At 36.4% G+C, this 20,881-nt stretch overlaps 1 protein-coding gene across 1 annotated transcript; it reads left to right on the forward strand.

The window, feature by feature from the left end:
- Nucleotides 1–1,325: 1,325 nt before the first annotated feature.
- On the forward strand, nucleotides 1,326–19,171 carry LOC117330473 (hepatocyte growth factor receptor-like). The gene is made up of 18 exons (XM_033888766.1): nucleotides 1,326–1,498; nucleotides 2,932–4,268; nucleotides 4,653–4,853; nucleotides 6,395–6,526; nucleotides 6,870–7,061; nucleotides 7,482–7,621; nucleotides 8,021–8,159; nucleotides 8,943–9,079; nucleotides 9,239–9,418; nucleotides 12,728–12,830; nucleotides 13,153–13,416; nucleotides 14,052–14,207; nucleotides 15,198–15,456; nucleotides 16,061–16,204; nucleotides 17,071–17,154; nucleotides 18,044–18,228; nucleotides 18,639–18,748; nucleotides 19,016–19,171. Exons 2-18 carry the CDS (start codon nucleotides 3,138–3,140, stop codon nucleotides 19,047–19,049), a joined length of 3,591 nt encoding a protein of 1,196 aa, XP_033744657.1. The 5' UTR covers nucleotides 1,326–1,498; nucleotides 2,932–3,137; the 3' UTR covers nucleotides 19,050–19,171.
- The last annotated feature ends 1,710 nt before the right edge of the window (nucleotides 19,172–20,881 follow it).

Raw genomic sequence — 20,881 nt, forward strand, 5'->3', positions numbered from 1 at the left:
ATTTATGTTGATATAACTTGCTTCGCGATTGTTGTAAAATACGTAAATTTTGTTTTTATGCAGACTCACACGCACGCACCACGTACCTACTCTCACACCACAGGCGTCTGATTCTTGTTAGAAAAAAATATTAGCCCCTACCTATATGATATAGTAGGAGAAGGGGATACTTTTTTTCTATTAATACTAACCAGAAGCAGACGCCTGTAATCAAGCAGAACATGCTTTTCCTTGTGGAAAATTGATTTTATTATTGTGTAAAGTTTTTTGTGTAAAGGATTCTGTGTGACTATTTAAAAAGAATAATTAATTCATATTCGTTGATAAAACAAACAAATAGATAAATAAATATAAATGTTTGTTGAGTGGTACTTTGTGATAGATCAAATTATCCTAAACATCTTAGGTGGAGAGTATACAGGTTTTCGCCTACATGACTCCGCCTATTGTAGCTTTCGTCTCACAATTAAAGTCAGTGTTTGGGCACCTACTTTTTGTCCTGCTAAAGTTAAAGATTATAAAACTACTACATAAACTGGTCCAATCCTCGAGCTCTGTTTGCTCCAAAAATGCAGAATATAAAATACCAAACAATGTAAATGGCTGTAAAATCTTGGCATACCCCTTGATAAAGGGGGGGGGGGGGGGGGGGGGGGGGGGGACAGCCGTTTATTATAAACAGAAACTTTTAACATATATATATCATATTTTAGAATTAAAACGTAATGTTTTAGCAAAGGTGAGCGAGAACTATGCCTTTAATACTTATAGGTGTGTCAAAGCGACCTGACACAACTAAATACAAATGTAATTATATTTTGGAAATTATTTCTTAAAAAATACCCATGTGTCATAGTTGTATTTAGATGCTTTCCACGGAGATGTATATACTAAATTTAGTTTATAAGTCTCTGCTTTCCATAATAAAATTTACATAATCCGTGAAAATGAAAAATGCATAATTACGTTTTAATTATAAAAACAACAGAGACCTATTATAGATAGTAAGAGCTCAATGTACTAACGGGGTAGAATAGTACTTAGAGGTCTCCGTACTAATAGGAACGTACATTGTACACATATAGAAAATGGTGTACTTGAAAGAGTTAAAATTTATTGTATTTGCACAGGGACATATATATCTTATTATACGTCCCTGATTTGCAACAACACGATAAATGGCATTAGGAACAAAGTAATTTAACGTGTACGTGGGTTGTTATCTCTAGTCTACATGTATTCCACATTTTAAAAATATGAAACTCGTGTTTGCTATCGATGACAAGATATCCCACCTGTGGTCCTCTCTGATGACGTCACGCATCAACGAAACATTGTACTTCCGGATGTTGGTAATTCGGCCTTACCAAAACACACCTGTCCGGCAAAGTGAAAGTTCTCTGATGAATGCAGGTATAGACGTACTTTGGAATTGTGTTTGGAACTGCAAACCAACACATGCAAACTGTAAATACTCAGAGGACATATTATAGTACAGGTGAGATAAGCACAGGTGTGTCATAGTTATATGTGTCACCTATACAGGTATGCATTTGCATGTGTAGATCGTCAGGTAGAGCCAAAGGCGTTTCCTTCTTCCGGAGAAGGACACAGATTTGGTCCACGGATGATGTTGATTAAGGGATGAAAGGTATCGTTGTTCTCAGACCCGAAAAGTATATACCTGGTATGCATATGCCAATTATTGGATCACCTGTACGACTCGGTATAATTCACGCTGTGGACATGTCCATCTATGACCAATGTATATATATAGTGTTTAAGTTTTAACTGTATAGTGTATATAGCGGGATAATATCAGAAATGTAATTGTGGTTGTGAATATATATGATAAGTTACTATATTGTATATAAATAAATAGTTGTGATACACTGGACTGGGTGGTCCATAACCACAGTTATTACTCTGCATCTTGCTAGTACATGTACATGTACTAATAGAACAAATATTAGCCCAGGTATAACCCTACTACTGTAATTCTGTTATTTTCACGGGTCAAAAATCTTGCGATTTTCCTTTGAAATGTCAAAGAATAAATTTTATAAAATCAATTTAAGATTTAGTGATCTGGCTACCAGCTAGAGGATATCATTTCGTGATATTGAATTACAAAATGTTTAACATATGATTGTTGTTAAGCTGTTAGTATATCACAACCAGATCCAAAAGAAATGTATAGATCCATGTGTGATCTACGTGATTGCTGATGCGATGTAACGTTTCAGAACATGTACATGTACCAAATGGAATTATTGAAACACTAAAATGTATAAAAATTGCAAATGCAGGTGATCCTCATACTATTAAACATTAATTCTTCAGGGGAGGTTGGTAAATATGAATATGAATGTATTTTCACAATCAGTTATATATATTATGTATGATATTTCGGTAATTATACTCACACTTCAAACAGACTGACTATGCTAAGTGAAGTGTAGTGATTAATTGACAGAGGATATATTGTCAAAGGACAGATAAAGGAATTAAGTAATTCACCAACATTAATGATTAAAGGTTCAACACGGCGAGAAATTTTTGACAGGTGCCACTGTGTGTTGCAGGCAACACAACAATGTCAGAAAATAGGTCGGCTGTCGACCAGCGGCCGCTTAAGTTATACGAGAAGGAATTCATCAGTCTTGATAAAGTCTATTCTGAATCAGGATGAGGGGGCCCATAGACTGGCACATATACATCTTTTATCAGGTTTTAAATGAAGCATGACTGAATCAATTTGTAAACTATATATTACCTCAGTTTACATGAAATTATAGTGTAGCCAGAAATTCTTGTCAATTTCATAACAATCTTTTATATCTTTATGCCTAAGTACATGTATATATCATCTCTGTTTGAAACATATTCTAGTCATTTTTTTTTTCATTTTTTTTCTTTTTTACTTTTCAGATTAGGTCCACTAATAAAGCAGAAAGACAGTAGAATGAAATTGGGAAAGAAAAACCAAAGATGTTGACCAGGGCATTAATAGGAGATATAATGTGTCTACAGAATTTAATAGGAGATCTTACATCATTATATGGGGAAATAATGACATAAATATGAGTGAGTCTGCTATATAATAGGCTTGGTATGTTCTATGACATTGATGAGCCATGAAGGATACAATAATTATAAGTATTTGTCTGGCCGTGCTGTGCTCCATGCCCATCAGTACAGGGACTTTTTACACTGTGTACAATGTGAGTAGTGATAATCAGCCTCTTACACAGATAACTATAGATACACAAAATGGACATTTGCATGTGGGAGGCAAAAATATTATTATACATTTAAACCCAGATTTAAATGTGGTACAGGAACATGTCATCGGACCAGTGCTTGACAATGTTAACTGTCCTCCATCACCTTTGACCTGCAGTGAAAGTCGGAAAATGTCCCCTAATCATGTCCGTGTCTTGGAAATTAACGATCAAAAAGATTTCATACTGATGTGTGGTTCAGCCAATCAGGGACTGTGTTCCTGTCTTTCCCTGAACAATGTTTCATCCAATCATACTCTAGTTGCCAAAGACAGTGTAAACTTCATCGGAACTACATCTCCTTCCACAGTTTCAGTCGTATTTGGATCTCCTAACCAGCAGTCTGATAGTACAGATAAAGTCTTATATGTCGCCATGGGAATGGACCACAGAGACGTTCAATTCCGTCCAAAAATTATGTCAACACGAGAATTTAACTATATCGATTCATATTGGAGCTTGCTTTATTATGTACATCAGAAAACGCTTGGTACCTACTTAACAGCCGACGATTCTGTCCAGGATTTATTCCAGTCGTACTACATCTACTCATTTGAGTACAGAGATTATATATATCATATCTCCGTACAAATGAGAGACCCGTTTGGTAATCGGACAGAAAATAATGTTTTTGTATCCAAAATAATACAAATATGTAAAGATGACGTGGCGTACGCCTCGTACACAGAACTCCCTCTTCAGTGTGAACATAACGGGAAACTATACGAGATTGCAACCGATGCTTTCCTTGCAGACGCACCAAAACTACTCAAAGCATGGGACAAGAAGTTATTTGTTACCTTTGGTGTGAATAGACAGCTCAATCCAAACCCAGAAGAAAACGAAGGATCCGTCATGTGCTTTTTTGATTTCAGTGATATATTGAGCAAACTTTTAGCCCTCCAAAAAGACTGCTTTTTGGGGAATGCTATACAACCAGCCTGGGTATACGGCAGAGATATAACAGCGCCAAAGATGTGTGCGGTACGTATTAAATGCTTACACAATTATCCATTTCAAGCATTTTGAAGAAAGTGTTTGTATTACACCTAGTCATTATAGATCTTTATCATGATTTCAATTTTAAGTATAATCAGCAATTTCAAATGTGGGTTCCTTTTCCTTATTATATGAAGACCAGTTGGTTTACTATTTGATTCACAATAAATTAATGCGGTACCACTTCATGCTAGCACATATATAAAATACATTGAAACATTTCATGATTTTCTAAACCTATGTTATGTATGTGTGGTACATGTAAAAACTACATAATATATATTTTTATTATGATTTTCCTCACAGGCAGGGAATATGAAGTACGTACGTGGTTTGAAATACTTTTATAATAATATTCTTTGTTCACAGGCTGGTGACTTCGACAGAACTCCTTTCTGTGGTAGTTCAGTTAATATTGGCATTCAAAACCATCTACCAGAACACCGCTTACGGAGTATGGCCACCATTCATATTTCAAACAATGTGTTGACGTCTGTTGCCGTGGTGACACAGGAAGAGGATACAGTGGCTGTGATGGGAACATATGATGGACATCTGCTTAAAACCAAGGTAAGTATTTAAGTTTATGTATCAGTTCTTGCCTAAAAATACAGAAAATCTGACATTGGTAAAGTTCTGATAATTTTTTTTTATTCTTTATGTCGGGATGTACAAGACAAAATATATTCTAGCAGAAAAAGAAATGCAAGTTTATATTCCATAGGTATTATTTTACATGATTCTTTCGTGATGTGGGTTTCTCCGTTATTTTATCATTACTGAATACATTTTGATGATTTTTCCTGGTCCATATCAGTAGCGTGTGTTTTTGTGAATAACGTTAAAACAAGGGTACCCTATACCATTTCCTGATCCAAATCATTAACGTGTATGCACACCCTAGCATTGGTTAATTCTCTTACTCTCCTTACTCTCCTTAACATTGACCCCATCAAGGTGTTTATTGGCCTTTGATGGCTAATATTCCACTCCTGAATAAGGGCCTGAGTGAGTTGAGCAACGTTAAAAGGGATGTTGATGCACTTCCTACCCTCCTGTCTAGCTTGCTCCACAAATGCTTGTTTGGGAACATATCTGGACTGTATGATGGCCATTCCAGAACTGGAGCATTGTTTTGAGCCAGAAAGTCATGACAAACCCTAGCAACATTACAGTATGTAGGCGTCACATTGTCCCGCTACAACATATGGTTATATTGATGGATAAGAATGTGTAGTGTAAAGACCTGATCTCGATATGTTACTGCTGTAAGATTGCCATGGATAACCTAGAGAGGTGTTTTAAAGCCTTAAGATATCCCTAGCCATACCATGTCAGACCCTACCCTGAATCTCTGAATCCATTGCTTTCAATTATGTGACTGTCAGAATATCGCTAACCACCACTTTGATATACATGTTGTCATCCATCTGACCTGTAAAGCATAAAACAAGACTCCATCTCCAATGGGCCAAACTAAACCAATAAGGTCCATGTGCAAGCAGCCACTGCATTCGAGGTTTGTCTCTGTGTAAGTGCATGGTGGACCAACATAATGGACATTGTGGCCTTAAGTGAAACCACTGCAACAGATTCTTAGCTATTCTTGGACACACTGGTCGACCATGAGTGCTGACAACTTACATTACCAGAGCAATGGCCCTACCCCATCGACTTCACTCAATCACTGCATTTTGCTGAACAATCTTTTCAAAAAGAATTGTTGTGTAACTGATCTGTACCATTCCAATGTTTGATTTGTAATGATTTACCAGCGCATATGGTGCAAGAGTACCCCAGAGGCATGCTTTCTTGAAGAAAATGCTGAAAGCATGCAGCCTCGAGAGGGGTCACAGTCAACTGAATTTTAACTGAAGAACATTTTAACAGTGTACGTAGGTAGCTCAGTTTGAAATGTAATTGAATTTAGACCACATGTCTAAAAGTTATATTAAAAAATTCGAACTTGTATTTCTTATTTTTTTCGCTAGTGCACTTATGGATTTCTGGTGATTGAGTTCTGTCCATGATCTGAAATCATAAAGTTATTGAGGCTGGTGGCCTATTAAATGTTGTTTAAAACTCTATGACATAGCGAGACATAATTTTAGGTTGATGACGATCACGACTTGATGACACCCTACCTGGACATGGACCTGACAGGGAACACCAACATTCCTATACAACAGGACATGCAGGTCGATACCACCGAGAACCATGTGTACGTCTTGGCTGGTAGTCAGGTAATTTATATAAATCTCTTCAATGGAGCATGTGGTCAATAGGACAGAATTGTAGTAACCTGTCAAATGTAGATAAATTTTCAGATTTCTTCAGAATTGTTAGGTCATATAGGTACATTCTGACAAGTGACAATTTCGGAAAAGTGCTCAAAGTGCATTTTTATCAGAGCAGGAGATATTTTATCAAGTTGGAAGGAATTAACATTTCGGAGGGGAATTTATGTGTAGTAAGGCGAGTCTCCTCACCAACAGTATTTTTCTTCTCAGGTGAAGAAAATTTCTACTATCTGCTAGGTGAAACCCTAGCATGTATATTTTAATAAAAGTTCCTTATTTTCTACAGGTTGTCAAGTTCCCCCTTGGTACCTGTGAAGTGTATAGCACATGTGAAACATGTGTTACTGCAGATGACCCTCTCGTATGTGGATGGTGTGTTGACCGATGTACGAAGAAAACAGAATGTATCAAGCCGACACAGTCCCTAGGTACCCTGACAACATGGAGTCTAGACACCTGCTCTCCTGTCATATATTCCGTAAGAATACCAAAGTTATCCTAAAATAAGCTCAAGGGATCATTAAATAAACTTGAGTACAGCGAGTTTATTTGAGGACATTGAAAAAACATTTGAATTTTTTTTCATTTAATTTTACTCCTTTTTTTTAAGAAATGCAATATACATGGGTGGGCTTATTACGGGGCATCGGCTAATTGCTGATTAAAATAGGCTATGGTATTTTGAGAGGCATTACAATCATTCCTTATATTTACATAATATTATAATAGTTCATGATGAGTAAGATATCCTAATGTCATTAGGCTTGTATGTACTGAAAGAGACATGATGAAGTTACATACTAACCTATATCAATCGATTTATAATTTACGTACTGAAAACATTATGGAGTGTCAATAATGTATCAAAAACACTTTAACCTTTTGACCTTGATAACAGATCACCCCAGACACTGGTCCTTTTGAGGGGCAAACCCCTATCACCATCTACGGCAACAACTTTGGTTCCAAGCTCGCTCAGGAGATTCAGGCTCGTGTTGGCAATTTGGAATGTGTTCCCAGCTACAGCAACTTCACAAGGTTTTTCTCTCTATTTAAATAATATATGTTACAAATATACAAGTATGAGTTTGATCTGATATGATATGTAACATAGAAACACATTTAACAAATGACAATTTTACTCCTACACTGACCAACTCAAGCTCTATGGCACATGTAATCGCCAAGTCAGAAATTCCTGCAGCTTACACCACTATTCCAAGTCCATATTCTTGTAATATATACATATATATATTAGTCTTACAATTATGATATTACACAAAATTTTACAAGTATGATATGATACACACAAGAATTTTTTCTCCATTGAACTCTAAAATCTAATAAAATAAGGTGTTTTTAAGTCAATTACCTGATATATCAAAGTAGTTAATTCTGGTTTTGTACAAAATTTAATTGGACAATTTATCATTTCAGTTTAGTTTGCATCGCCCCATCAGTGACAGAGGCCAACACACTACCGGTGTCTGTGAAGATTTCTGATGATACCAAAACAGGAATTAAGTATAAGATAATGGGGACATATTCTCTACAGTCAACCCTCTTCAGTTATAAGGTAGGAACTGAGTCAGTTTATAATGTAGGAACTGGGTCAGTCTATAAGGTAGGAACTGGGTCAGTCTATAAGGTAGGAATTGGGTCAGTCTATAAGGTAGAAACTGGGTCACTCTATAAGGTAGGAATTGGGTCAGTCTATAAGGTAGGAACTGGGTCAGATTATAAGGTAGGAACTGGGTCAGTTTATAAGGTAGGAACTAGGTCAGTTATAAGGTAGGAACTGGGTCAGTTTATAAGGTAGGAACTGGGTCAGTTTATAAGGTAGGAACTGGGTCAGTTTATAAGGTAGGAACTGGGTCAGTTTATAAGGTAAGAACTGGGTCAGTTATAAGGTAGGAACTGGGTCACTTAATAAGGTAGGAACTGGGTCAGTTTATAAGCTAGGAACTGGGTCAGTTTATAAGCTAGGAACTGGGTCAGTTTATCACAATTATACAATACCATGTATAGATGAAATATAAGTATTAATGTAATGACACTCATTATAATCTGTAAAGCTGTCAACGTGAAACGCTTTTGCATTATTTTGATGGGATAAACATCTGGTAGTCAAACCTACATTTGTATTATCTTGGGAATGTATTCACATGCTAATTAATTCAAGTTGATAAGAGCTGACAAGGACAGCACTGCAGAAATGTGTCCTGATCTTTACTGGGTGTCAGGCATCCATCTAACAAAAAATGTTTTTTTCAGAATTTTTAGGCTACACTTACACAATACCCATCTGAATTAAAGTAAATGCTTACATATCTGATATATTTTTATTCCTGGTTTCCAGTTACCAAAAATGGCTAATTTTACTCCCAGCTTTGGACCGGTGTCTGGTGGTACAACTTTAGTTATCAAGGGAGATAACTTGGATATCGGAAAAGATCGCTCTGTGAAGGTAGTTAACTTCCCATGCACTCTAAAAAGGTGAGTATCTGTTTTTTGAAGAATTTCTCATTTATGTTATTAAAAAATGTGGCTATTTTTCAAATGTCAGATAGAAAGCTGTTTTTTGAAATGTTGATTTCTATTATATTATGTCAGATAAAACCAGAGCTGTTGTAAAAATAATTTCCATTGGTACAGTTACAATGCAACCATGATAATCTGTGAGACGACAACCTGGACCCCTGGTGGGTCTGAGCGGATGTTAAACGGTCCAGTGGTGGTGATAATAGATGGCACAGATTTCCCGATCTACACAGACTTCACCTACATGGCTGACTCATCCATCAATAATGTGGCTCCACCTCGATCCATGGCAAGGTCAGTTTACTCAAACACAAATTACATTATTTCATCATCAATATAATAAATATGTTTTGGGCTCTGTCTCCTACACTTTTGTCCCTGGAACTTCATACTAGTGGGGTGACACCTAAAGGAGTGTCACAGAAAGAATGAAGTGTAGTGAGGGACGATAACTCTGGTTGAGCATGAAAGATAGATAAAAATAAATGCTGAACATGATATAGAAATGTCCGTCTTGAGTTCAGAGGTTCCATGCACGAGTCATGGTTTACATTAAAATAATTCAATGTCAATATTTCGACCAATAAGAAGCCTCAGCGTGGTTCTATGGCAAGAGAACCCGTGAGGTTGAATTTGCATCTAAAATTTTACCACCTGAATTCCCCCATGTGGTTCCTATGGCAATGAATCCCATGTGGTTGAATTCGAATTCCACTATTTACCATTTTGCATCCAAATCCAATATCTAAACTTCGACCATTCAGAAGCCTTGATATGGCAATGATACCCATGCAATGGAATATGCAGTCCCCTAATACCCCTATATATCAAATACCAATTGTAATCGAAATCAAACAATATCTAAATTTTCACTAGTCAGAGGCAAGTAAGTCTGTGGCGGCCATCTTGGTAGACCGATCGGAAAATAAAGCGTCATGCAGTTGCACACCCCATAATCTTGAAGAACACCTGTGTCAAGTTTTTTTTAAGTGGGGGATTTAATAAAGTATTGGTTACCTTATAACACTGGTAACCCCCAAAACCTTTATTTCCCTTCCTTTAGCATTAATACCTTCATTTGCACTTAATTTCCTCATTTTCACTTAATACATTTGTATCCTCACTTGCACTTAATGTATTCGCGCGACATTTAAAACTCTCAATTACGTTTAGATATTAATACTGGCGCGAGGAAATTGAAAGTTTGGGGGTTACCACTGTAACAATTTTCACAATTCTTCAGTTTTATGAGACAGCAATTGGCATCTATCCAAGCATACGTTGTAGTCATCCACTACTATAAGGAGACCCAGCCTCAAAACGATCCTGATTGCAATATATATACACGTGGTGATAAAACAAGCAAACAAACAAACCTAAGTTCATCTTAGTAACAGATGTACTCGCGGTATTCTAATCGATAAATAGTGACATATACCACAAAGGTAAAAAAAATGTCATGCATATCATATGATGTCAAAATCAAGGCTCCTAATGTGTTGTTCATACTGACAATAACTTCCACAAGTGTACACACAACCTTAAACATCACTTCTGGTCTGAACATGATATTGGGACAGAGATCACAATTAACTTCGATCTATTTTATGAAGATAGCTGTCAATATTCATCTATAACCAAAGTGTAGATTATTTACATCTGGGTCAGGGTTAGAGGTCAAATCTACATCCAAAAATGTGTTAACGACTGGTGCAACTCGATCGGCCAATCAGCGGGTGTTTCACCTGATTCAAGTCCCTGTGGAGAATATGTTTCCCTGGTTTGTAGCTGTTTTCCCGAGTAAATAACACATGAAACGGGTACTTTATATACCATACGAGGATAAATAGTGTGTTGAGATTTAGAAAATCACAAATACACACTGTTACTGAAAATAGAATGACGTAGGATTCTGGGTGTAAAAAGGCGGGAATTCTTCCCCAGTGCAGTGTAAATGTCTGGCTTACTGTCTTTCGATTATACGTACCCGTGTGCCCTTAGCGGAAACTGTTGCATCACGGACATGATGAACTTAATGTACCATATATGTCAAAACAAGATTAATCCTGTCTTTGGGATGGAGATATTTGTGAAAAATATGTAAAAAAAAAAAAAAAAAAAAAAAATGTGCCGAGAATTGTGTCGTTTGTATTTTCTCTAATATTGTAAAATTGTAAGAAATATAGGCAGTGACAGCAAAATACAACCAGCTCACCGAGCGCTACAAGTTCAATCAGACAAGCAGAACAGACGTAGTAACGTCACTCGTGACGTACGTCCGTACATGTAATAGACTCTCCGAAATGTGTGACCTCGCGGTACATAGTACCTATGTTTAAAACCCTATTGTGACCGTTCTCTGATAGATATAGAAAAACTAAAGATACTGTTTTCTTCGGAATTACATGTACTTGTGATGTGTGGAGTTTCAATAAGATGGCTTTATGCGTTAATTCTCTAGGCCGAGTTGTGCAGAAACCAGCAGTCAAAGTGTCGATTTTGGCGTGTTTGTACTCAAAATATCTCCATAACTAGATTATTCCTAGATATACGGGATATGCCTGGACATACATGTAGATCACACCGAGTCTTATAAGTGTGGAAAGTTTTATCAAAATGTATAGAGTCGCTTTTCAGTTAGCTCCAGAAAGTGGTCTGAATTAGCCGCATGTACTTTACGTTCCGTCCTTCAATACACTACATTCCACACATTCTTGTGACGTAACACTCGTGACGTAACATCCGCCACCTCTCGATAAAATACGACCCTTTTTCAAAACCCTATTGTGGCCGTTCTATGAAAGATATAGAAAAACTAAAGATACGTTTTTCTTCAGAACTATCTCTTGTTATGTTTGGAGTTTCAGATTTTTGGATTGAAACGCTGATTTTTAAGGACCGGTTAAACAGAAGCTACCGGTCAAAGTGACGATTTTGGCATGTTTGACCCAAAATATCTCATAAATACGAATTTCCACAGGGATACCAAATACATCCAGACCTAGATCAAGCCGAGTTTTACAATGGTTCAAAAGACCATCAAAATTGTATGTGCCATTTTTTCCGCTCCCAAATCGCTACAATAGCCGGCAAAATAGGCGAATTAGCTCATACTATCATTACGTTCCGTAAGGAACGATAACGAGTTATCGTCCCTTACTACACTTCATTCTTTACTTGGGGCATATGTTCACCTCATAGATATTTTTGTTGAAATACAAGCTCCTGAGAGCTTATGTTAACAGGGACATAAAGAATCTTTTATCTCGTGGCATGTCATGTATCAAAACTAGGTCACTCTGACCTACATTTTTACTCTTGACCTTCATTAAAGAATTGTGATATTCCTGAATTTATTCACATTGAAACCACTAAATCCAATTATTGAATACAGTGAGTCTAACATTTAAAATTAGCTTCTACACAAATTGAACATATATGTATTCTTGGCATATTATTTTACATCTGGTGGGGGATTTTAATTCACCATATTGTCTTCTTACCTGTATGATAATTACCTGCAAAATTCTCACCGATGTAATTAATTTATCTTATCTGCAGTAACTGTTACCTTTAAATTCTTACTTCTGTTGCTGGGTACAGTGGCGGTATTAAACTGACCGTGACGGGGACAAATTTACACATTGTAGCCGATCCCCAGATAGGAGTCACGATTGTCAAAACCAAGAGGACTCCTCCAACTCAGGTGACACATTAAGTGCAAGCACAATTGTATTAACTCTTAGTTTGATGTTTTCAAACTTACTCTTGATAAGTGTTAAATAATATACAACCTGATGATCTAGTCTATACACCTCTTGGTCTTGATGTATATATCAGACCTTTAAGGATTTCATTTCATATGAGATTTTCGGGAGCAAGTTTTAGCAGGTTTTTTTTTTATTTTTGCGAGACTTTACCATAAGCAGAAATATTAACTTTGAGAGGAGTTTCATAAAATTTCATATGAAAAGAAATCAAATGTTTTTTATCAAATAACTCTGAAAATGTACGTAAAAATATTACAGAAATGTAAAGCTGTTGCTGATGGCCGCACTATGTACTGTCCGTCAGTCAATATCACCAGATATGTGGATGGACAACTCCCTACCCGGTCCGAAGAATATCACATTTGGTTCAAAATGGATGGCATAAAGGAGGTTGGTCAGAAGAACGTTGTGGACCAAGTGTGGACAATATTTAGATATTATCCCGACCCTGTCTTCCACATGTTCAGCGACAGTGGACATTTACGAAACATGGACATTACTGAGACAACTTTGGACATTAAGGTAACTTTTTTTAATTAGTCCCAATATTACCAGAAAAAATTGAGTTTTGAATTGGTCAAATTTTAAATGCAAGTACCTCCTTTGATAGCCAAATGTCAAATTGTGAAATGAAATTCATGCTTGCCGTCTTTTGAAATTGTCTATTGGGGAAATTTTTTAGGGTAAAAATTTCAAGCCTTGTAATAGCATCTTTATATTTGTGAACTATAATGATATATTTCACAACAAAATATTTAAAACTGCTCTTTCTGGTAAACTCTTTTCAAAATTAGGACTATTTTAAAATTATGAGTATTTTCAAAATCATTATTATTTATGTAAAAAATAAGGTTAAGAATTCTTCAGGACGTTCTCTCCTTAACAGGGACAGTTGGCAAGTAGGATTATTTTTTCTGATTTAACACACCCTGATGTTGAACCAAGTAGGCTTACATACCAACCTCACAATACATGCTGAGAAAATTAAGCATTACATAAAAAACCTCTACATCAAACGTTCTTTCATTATTTACATTTATCTTAAGAATACTAATATTTGCAGTTTTTCTTCAGAAAATAACCATACAGATCAATCTGTCAGTTCAACTGGACTTAGACTCACCAAAATAATCTTACGATTAATTGTTATGTTTTAGGGAGAGCACTTAAACCTAGGTATATCTATGGCAGATATTATTGTCAAGGTAGGGACCAAAGGAACGTGTAATGCCACCAAACTAAAGGACACTGTCATGTCCTGTACCCTGTACAGCATGCCTACCGAAGCGTCATCACAGAAATATCGTGTTACAGTAAGTATCTGGCTCTCCTGAGTGTTTGTATGTACACCATGTCACCGAAAATTTGAAGTTTTTGGGCCTTAGTTTTTTTAAAGGCTTCTAAGTTCATAACTATACATTGTACACCCTTCCTATTTTGTATAGAGGTCTGGGAGTGATGTTATAGCTACGTGTACACTGTCACCCAAAAATCGAAGTTTTTAGGTCTTAGTTTTTGAAAGGCTTTTAAATCCATAACTAAACATCTTATACCCTTCCTATTGGTATAGAGGTCTAGTAAATGATGTAATAGCTGATTTAAAGCTTTGAAATATTATGGGTACAGCGTATATTTTTAAAGTTTGAATTCCATCTGTACAATCCTCAGAAGTGTAATAAAGGAACAATGGAGTGATGATAAATCTTTAATTTTCCTTCATCGTTTAATTTCGTTAAACATTTGATGTCAAAATTAATTTTTTGGGGATTACTTTTGGAAATTTGGATATTGTTTCATATCCATTGTATAAAATGTGTTAAGAAGACATTAGAGATTTTATATGCTTAAAATTTATGAAAGCATTTATGTCTCTCCTGTTTTTTGTCCCAACAACTCTGTGACAAAGCTTACACAGAAGGTCATCACTCGAAATGTGTACCATATTTTACTGGGTATAAGCCCAAGGGGCTAGTGCACTTCAAATAATTTTTCATTCGGTAAAAAGATCAGTTTTTTTCATTTAAATGTTTTTTACAGAAAATAAAATCTAGATATAGATTAATCAACTCGTTTTCACTATATATTTTTCATTTTATCTTATTATTATTATTTCACTTGTTGATTAGACATTCAAAAGTTGTGGGTGGGCAGATCAACAGTGGACTCTGATAAATTATCAATGTACTGATTCTAGCTCTCTATAAAGTTTAGAGTAAGTGTATACAATTGATTTATGGTTACATCTATTTTTCATAATTTTATCTCATGAAGAAGAAGAATGAAATAAAATGTTTTTGTTTCAGGTGACTGCAGGTGGGATAAATAAAGATATAGGGTTCCTGGTGTTTGCCGCTGCGGAGACTGCACCTGCAACCATGACCATCATCCTCATTGTAATCATCGTTATCGTTGTAATTCTTTTGATAATCACAGTCATTATTTTGAAGAAAAAGGAAATGTGGATATTCAAAAAGCCATCTGATCCCTACATGGCACATTACCAAGCTGTCCGCACTGATGCTAATGGCCAAAGGATGATAGACAGTCAAAATCGAGCCAATGGTATGTATTCTCCTGAAGAATATATTATTACCATTGCATATAAGTTACTAATATATTTTAGTTCAGATTTCTGTCAACAATGTCATGTAGCATATATTTTTTTTCAAAATTTCAGTCATTAATTAGATTTAACCCAATTAACCAAAATCTTATACTTTGCTTATGCTAAGCTATGTCAAACTTAAGATATTCTTTAAAGTTTGGCATTGAACTTTCACATTTAGATCTGTTGCTCAAAACATATATATTTCCATAACCAAAATAAGCATATATTTAGATGACATCAAGGAGGACATCTCAACACACATTATTCACAGAATTATCAAATCTCGGCATTATCTCGCAATAAATGCATTGAATATTTTTTAAGTAGGTAATCACAAATATAGTGTTATGATCTAATTTTAAAAAGTATAATTTGCTTTTTAAGTAAATTAAATATATTGCATCAATAATCCATGTATATGTATAAAGATGTATAAAAAATTAGGGTACATGATACTTATTTAGATTGATGATAATATTATATACATTTAGTTTGATGAAGATGCATTTCACTTCGAAACAAATTAGGGGATTGACTGAGAGGTGTTGATTTTCACAGATTACACAGAACAGCGGATGTCCGAGAGTGGAGCAGCAGCCTCCCTTCTATCTGGTATTGATGATGACACACTGTTGGTTCTCCGAGATAAAAACCTTCTGATAGAACGAGAGTGGCTCACACTGGGTGAAATCCTAGGGAGAGGTCAGTATTTCTTATTTACTTAAGGGAGAGGTCAGTAATTCTTATTTGATAAAGGGAGAGGTCAGTATTTCTTATTTACTAAAGGGAGAGGTCAGTATTTCTTATTTACTAAAGGGAGCGGTCCGTATTTCTTATTTATCATTTGGAGGTGTCTGTTTTTGTTATAATTTAGTGGGTATACTAGTTTTGTTATTATTAGGTGGGTATACTGGATTTATGTTGTCCATCTGTCTGTCCATCCTTCTGTTATTTTGTATACAGGATCTTGTGCAGACAACTCCTACTGTTTTATTAAAACTTTGTGAAATTCTCTGAATGTAATCATGACATGCTGAAAATATAAAAACTTAATTATTTTACAGCAATTGAAAGATAAACCTTTTTAAAACACTACTAGTCCTGAACAACTAAACAGATTTTGATGAAATTTGGTCTTTATAATTATTTTGCAGTGTTGTATGTTGTATAAATGGTTATAAGATGTGACACACTAAGGGCGGGAGAACGAGGGCCCAATAGGGAAAATATAGCAAAAAAAACCTTTAAGATATTTTTTTTCTTTCAAGAATGATAGGATTTAGTACACCTGTAGTTTGAACCATTATTGGGAGAGGCAGTTCGAAAGTGGGAAACTATGTGAAATATAGCTTAAATTAGAGTATTTTGCCATAATTACTGAAATATCCAGGTGAGCAATGCAGACCCTCTAGGCATCTTGTGTTTTAAATACTGTGTACTGTTCAGCTCTTACAACATATTTAATTTTCTTACAGTTATGCCATTCCAAGCGGTTGAAAGAAAACAGTATTAGTTTGATTTTCACAACAAACATCTGAAGGTTACTTTAGATAATGATTATATTTCAGGTCACTTTGGCTGTGTACATAAAGGTTTCCTGACCTTGCCGGGTGCAAAAGAAGATACACTAGTGGCTGTGAAGTCTTTACATAGTGAGTAAATACTGATCATAGGTACCAAAATGGTACTATTTTTGTGTCGCCTTTGAAAAAGGAGACATATAGGTATTACTTTTCGGCGTCGGTGTCGGCGTCGTCCGGAAAATGGTTTTCGTGCGATAACTTTAGTAGTTTAGAACGGATTAATTCGAAACTTCATGGGAAGGTTCATTACCATGATGGCTCGGACAAGTTCGATAACCAAAATTATTCGCACCTTTTTAAAAGAGTTATAGCCCTTTAATTTTTTGCGAAAATGGTTTCCACTCAATAACTTGAATAATTATTACAGGATTAATTTGAAACTTCATGGGAAGGTTCGTTACCATAATACTGTGGACAAGTTCGTTAACCAAATTTATTCGCACCATTTTAAAAGAGTTATGGCCCTTTAATTTTTTGCGAAAATGGTTTCCACTCAATAACTTGAATAATTATTACTGGATTAATTTGAAACTGCATGGGAAGGTTCGTTACCATAATACTGTGGACAAGTTCGTTAACCAAATTTATTCGGACCTTTTTAAAAGAGTTATAGCCCTTAATTTTTTTTGCGAAAATAGAATGTTCGTTACCATAATACTGTGGACAAGTTTGTTATTGTTTTTTTTTATTCAAGTCCTAGTTTTAAAGAGTTATGGCCCTTTAATTATTCGCATACACAGGCGACACCTCCACTTCCGTGGAATTCTTGTATTGTCTTCCCCACAACTACAGCATTCTAATGTTAGGCGCCAAGCATGGGTTTTATAAAAAAAATCTCCAGTTTGAGGAACGTCAGCAAGTTGTAGGTCTCCATGCAGTTTGACAACATTTGACCCGAACAGGTATGGTCATATATCTTGCTTACACTTCATTATCAGTACTAAAATTAACTTTGTAGATGACAGCCCAAGAGAAATAGATGTACAGAGTTTTCTTGAGGAGGCCATGCGTATGAAAGATTTCCACCATGAGAATGTTCTGACTCTGACCGGGATCTGTTTTGGAATGGATGACATGCCCTTGGTGGTACTGCCGTATATGAGTCATGGTGACCTCCTATCTTACATACGTAATGAAGAAAATGTAAGTGCATGTATATCTATTTACCTTGAATTCTTATTATCCCCCGCCCAATAGGGATATACAAATGGGTTCCGTCCATCCAGATTTGCTTTCCACACAATATCTTTTGAAGGAATGATCGGATTTTTATGAATCTTGCTTGGTAGACTTGGTAGCCTAAATCCCTTGCTAATTATTTGATTAATTTCACAGGAACTTGATGACTGAACACAAATACATGTAATGATTCTAAATGCTATGTCATGTGTTTCATGTATTTATGCATGTTGCCCACTTTAATTTCATGTAATACAATATTTGCATGGGCAGGGGATCTTGTATTGTTTTAATTTTAATTTGCAAAAAAAATTAATTAAGTTAACAAAGTGTATAATCGAAACATTCTGAAATCAAATTTCTCTTTATTTTAGAATCCTACAATCAAGGACCTGATAGTTTATGGAATAGACATAGCCCAGGGTATGGACTACCTCTCTGGACTCAAGTTTGTTCACAGAGATCTAGCTGCCAGAAACTGTATGTAAGTATATAAAAGTATAAAAAATCATAAATCTTTGGCCATGTTATAAGATCTGATATTAGCATGAATTTAGAAGGGTAACATAAGATTTTAAAAGTGTTATTAGAATTTAGGTAGGTTATTAAATGTTTTAATGAAGTTTGTTTCCCTTTAAGGCTTTTATTTTCTTTTTTTAAATATTGGAGTTCACCATCTCATTCACCTGTTATGGTAGCCGAACTTCATTGCTGTTATATATTAATAATGATATGTGATGTATGATTATAGGTTAGATGAGAACTTTCAAAGCCCTGGTAGCTGACTTCGGCCTGTCCAGAGATATCTATGAACGTGACTACTACAGCAGTGACAATAAGAAGAGTAAACTACCAGTTAAGTGGATGGCCCCAGAATGTCTTGAGAAGGGAAACTACAACTCAAAATCAGACGTGGTCAGTGGAATTTTTATACACAATAATAACAGATTATATAGATGTGCCTTTTACACTTTCTTCTGTCAGAAAGTGTATTTAATATGATATAAACCTGTTTATAACAATAGATGTTATTGGTTGGAAATCTTTATCACTTTAGATTTCATACACTGGAAAGGTACTTTAGATATGTATAAGGTATTTATAAATCTTCAATTGACCTTTCACCTCTGTGTTCAAGGCAATCAACCAGTGACAGAATTAATGTTCATATTTAAAGTTTCATTTGTTAAAATTTGTTTCTAAAATTGTGTGCCTTTCATACCAGTGGTCCTTTGGAATATGCCTTTGGGAGCTGATGACAAGGGGAGTTAACCCATACCCGGAGGTCGATAACTGGGATGTGTTGAGATACATCAAGGCGGGTCGAAGGATGCCACAACCCCCATTCTGTCCTGATTCTCTGTAAGTTATATATATGTAGATCTTAAATTGTCTTTATTCTGCTGTAATATACGTAGATCTTTGTAAATCCAATGCTGTAGCATAAACATATACATGTATAAAGTATATTTCATTTTTAAAAACAAATGGAAACGAAAATCTGTAGATTTGCCAACCCTAAGGCCACTGATTTCCTTTCCTTTCAAACAAGATTCTTTGTCACCAATGATACTACGAGTACACTCTCTAGGCTCACACGTTGTCCGAGAGGCCTCTCTAGGCTCACACTATATCCGGGAGGGCTCTTTAAGTTCACTCTGTCTGAGGGGGCTCTTTAGGCTCACACTCTATCAGAGAGGCCTCTCTAGGCTCACACTGTCAGAGAGGCCTCTCTAGGCTCACACTCTATCAGAGAGGCCTCTCTAGGTTCACTCTGTCTGAGAGGCCTCTCTAGGCTCACACTCGGTCTGAGAGGTCTCTCTAGGCTCGCACTCGGTCTGAGAGGTCTCTCTAGGCTCACACTTTGTCTGAGAGGCCTCTCTAGGCTCACACGTTGTCTGAGAGGTCTCTCTAGGCTCACACGTTGTCTGAGAGGCCTCTCTAGGTTCACATTCTGTCAGAGAGGCCTCTCTAGGCTCACACTTTGCCTGAGAGGCCTCTCTAGGCTCACACTCTGTCTGAGAGGCCTCTCTAGGCTCACACTCTGAGAGGCCTTTCTAGTCTCACAATTTGTCTGAGAGGCCTCTCTAGTCTCACACTTTGTCAGAGAGGCCTCTCTAGGCTCACACGTTGTCAGAGAGGCCTCTCTAGGCTCACACTCTGTCTGCGAGGCCTCTCTAGTCTCACACTTTGACAGAGAGGCCTCTCTAGGCTCAAACTTTGCCTGAGAGGCCTCTCTAGGCTCACACTCTGAGAGGCCTTTCTAGTCTCACACTTTGTCAGAGAGGCCTCTCTAGGCTAAAACTTTACCTGAGAGGCCTCTCTAGGCTCACACTGTCAGAGAGGCCTCTCTAGGCTCAGTCACACTCTGTCTGAGATCTCTTTCTAGGCTCACACTTTGTCTGAGAGGCCTCTCTAGGCTCACACGTTGTCTGAGAGGCCAATCTAGGCTCACACGTTGTCTGAGAGGCTTTTCTAGGCTCGCACTCTGTCTGAGAGGCCTCTCTAGGCTCACACATTGTCCGAGAGGCCTCTCTAGGCTCACACATTGTCCGAGAGGCCTCTCTAGGCTCACACATTGTCAAAGAGGCCTCTCTAGGCTCACATTCTGTCAGAG

The sequence above is a fragment of the Pecten maximus genome, chromosome 7 (assembly GCF_902652985.1).
Source record: "Pecten maximus chromosome 7, xPecMax1.1, whole genome shotgun sequence".
Taxonomy (NCBI): Eukaryota; Metazoa; Mollusca; class Bivalvia; order Pectinida; family Pectinidae; genus Pecten; species Pecten maximus.